At 38.3% G+C, this 2,688-nt stretch overlaps 1 protein-coding gene across 1 annotated transcript; it reads left to right on the top strand.

Moving 5' to 3' along the window:
• Positions 1–212: 212 nt before the first annotated feature.
• LOC113296468 (F-box protein At3g07870-like) lies at positions 213–2,371 on the top strand. Its single transcript, XM_026544776.1, has 2 exons — positions 213–356; positions 861–2,371. The coding sequence occupies exons 1-2, from the start codon at positions 293–295 to the stop codon at positions 2,144–2,146; spliced, it is 1,350 nt and encodes a 449-aa protein (XP_026400561.1). The 5' UTR covers positions 213–292; the 3' UTR covers positions 2,147–2,371.
• The last annotated feature ends 317 nt before the right edge of the window (positions 2,372–2,688 follow it).

Here is a 2,688-nt window from a genome sequence, read left to right as displayed (position 1 = left end):
TTTATGACTAATTGTCTGCCCTAAAAAAAAATTCTGTCTCCCATTGCAAGATTTCTGGCTCCGGCTCCACCACCTCTTCATAACATCTGCCCTTGTGGACTTTGCACGAAGACCAAATAGATTGTCCATTGCTAAAAAGCCCATGACCAAAGAGATTCTCTAAAAGTATTTATGCAATATTTTTAGAAAGCGGTTCCAGAATTTCAGTAAATCCCTCCTACCCTAATCCTGAACACTTCACAGAGAAACAATTTTTTCTGCTGATAAACTTTGCTAAAGAAGGGGTGCGAGAATGAGTTGCTTGATGAATTTCTTGCAAAAGAAAAGAGATAGGATTGCAGCATCACCTGATACAGGTGAGTGATTTTCTAATCAATGTTTTTTAGGGTAATTTATTTGAGTTTTCAATTTGCGATAATCTTGAATGTTTTTTGTTTGTTCTATTTGCAATACTACATTAATCCAAGGCTGGATCACAAAAATTTTGTTTTATTGTTTTTTGTGTAAAAGATTTCATAATATTGCATCACAAAGCTCAGGAATTGCAGAATATTGTTCAATTCTGTATTACAAACTCGTAATTTAGCTCAATTTGCATTAAATTTTGGGTTTTAGGATAAGATTTTATCTCCCTGATAGCTCAAAGGATCATTAGGTTTCATTCAATTTTGTGCCAAAATTGGTTATTCTGCATTACATTTTAGTCAAGGTTCTTTTATTTAGGTTGAATTTAGTCGAGGCGCAAATCAATATCTTCGGAGAAGCTCAAACATTAGAAATTTGATATAAAGCTTATTTTACAGAGGGTTAAGTTGCCTGACAGTATTCATTATCTGCCTGTTTATGTTTTATGCCACAAGGAACCATGGAGTGTCTTCCGTCAGAAATCGTATTAGACATACTTTCTCGACTACCAGTGAAGTCTGTTTTGGATTGCAAATTAGTTTGCAAAAAGTTGCTAAATCTCCTAGTTCATCAATGGGATCAATTTGCTGAGATGCACTATCGACGCCAATTACTACAACTTGCTGCTAGTTCTGGTGCTGCTTCTTCTTCAACAGGTCTTCTTTTCTCCTTTGAAAAGTCAGAAAAAGATAAAACAGCAGAATCACGAGGAGGTGCACGACTTTATTATGGTGACAAGTATAATAGTGAGATGAATATTCATGAGAATTTCTATTACAAGACACTTCAAAAAACCAGCGTCCGCTTTCCTCCTACGGCTGACTTGGATGGCATAGTTGGTTCATGCAATGGACTTATTTGTCTTAACAGATATCACCATGGAATTCCTGATCCTATCCACATATGCAATCCCAACACTGGGGAATATGTCAATCTTCCTGAATACACCCTGCATGAAGAAGGATATGCCACTGCTTATGGTTTTGGGTATGTCCATTCACCGACTAATGATCAATACAAAGTTGTTAGGATATACTACCCGGATGATTATGATAAAGGAGAAGTTCAGGTATACACAATTGGCAGTGGCAGTGGGTGGAGAACCATATGTGAAACCTCCTACCTGTTGTTTATGTCAAGCCCGCTGGGAATCTTTGTAAATGGAGCTCTTCACTGGATTGATGATCAAAACAAGAAGATTGTGGCTTTCAACTTGGCAGATGAAGAATTTCGATTAATCCGGCCACCACCTTGCTATGAGGCTACGGATTACTGTTTTAATATCCTGCAGGCATTGAGAGGGAATTTGTGCATTTGTCATCAAAGGAACGAAGAACATCTTCTAGATATATGGACTCTGAAGCAAAACGCAACAGAGGCGAGTTGGAGTAGGGACTTCAGTATAGCATACGACTCGGCTAAGGAAATGAATAGAGATGAATTTCCTGTTATACCGTTATTAATCACAAAGAAGAATGAATTCATCTTTGTGCACCAAGGTTCAAAGCTTTATTGTTATGACCCAAAATCAACTACGGTGATAAACCTTTGGGATGAAGAGAAATGGAAGTCAATGGGGCTTATGACATTCCCCGAACTTTGGGATGATGACAAGTGGGATTTAACGGGGCTTACTGCATTCCCCCACATGAACAGCTTTGTTTCATTGAAGGCTCTAGGAGAGAGGTCTGAAAGTAAGAAGAAATTGGGAGAGACAAGCCTTGAAGAGACTGCAGATTAATCAGTTTGATGGAGCTATTCTTGTACAATCGACCAACTTGAGCTTCCATTTTTTTTTTTTTAATGTTTTAATTGTTTGGCATAAATTGGTAGCGGGAGGCAATCCCCTACGCCCTACTTATTGCTTGCAGTATAAGTAGAAAAGGGATGGGTATGCCGCTCTTCATAGTGGAACCTCTTTCTGTTTTCCTATTTTTCGTTCTAGTAGAGTATTATTTCGATGTTTGAATAATTATCTTTAGAACAAATTCTCTATCAGTGCAGGCAACATCTCCATGGTTTCCTAACAGTTCGGCCACCTATGGAACTGATAATAACTCTAACCAGCCTACTAATTCTGTTGAGATGTTTTGAATGTCGGTGCTTCTCTTATTCCTAAAATGAACAATGCAGGTCTAAGCTCATTTGTGGCAGCAAATGCAACAGGTGACTCGTGCGGAACTCTGCTGGCTCTTTTTCGTGCTCTTACTTGGCTTAAGATTCGTCACCTTTATTGTCCGAATGTCGAGTTCTCTTTTCATGTAGGTTCATATAGGACTCTTT

The sequence above is a fragment of the Papaver somniferum genome, chromosome 7 (assembly GCF_003573695.1).
Source record: "Papaver somniferum cultivar HN1 chromosome 7, ASM357369v1, whole genome shotgun sequence".
In the NCBI taxonomy this organism is placed as follows: domain Eukaryota; kingdom Viridiplantae; phylum Streptophyta; class Magnoliopsida; order Ranunculales; family Papaveraceae; genus Papaver; species Papaver somniferum.
The sequence above is the reverse complement of the archived record's forward strand: the minus strand, read 5'-3'. Positions and strand labels throughout refer to the sequence as shown.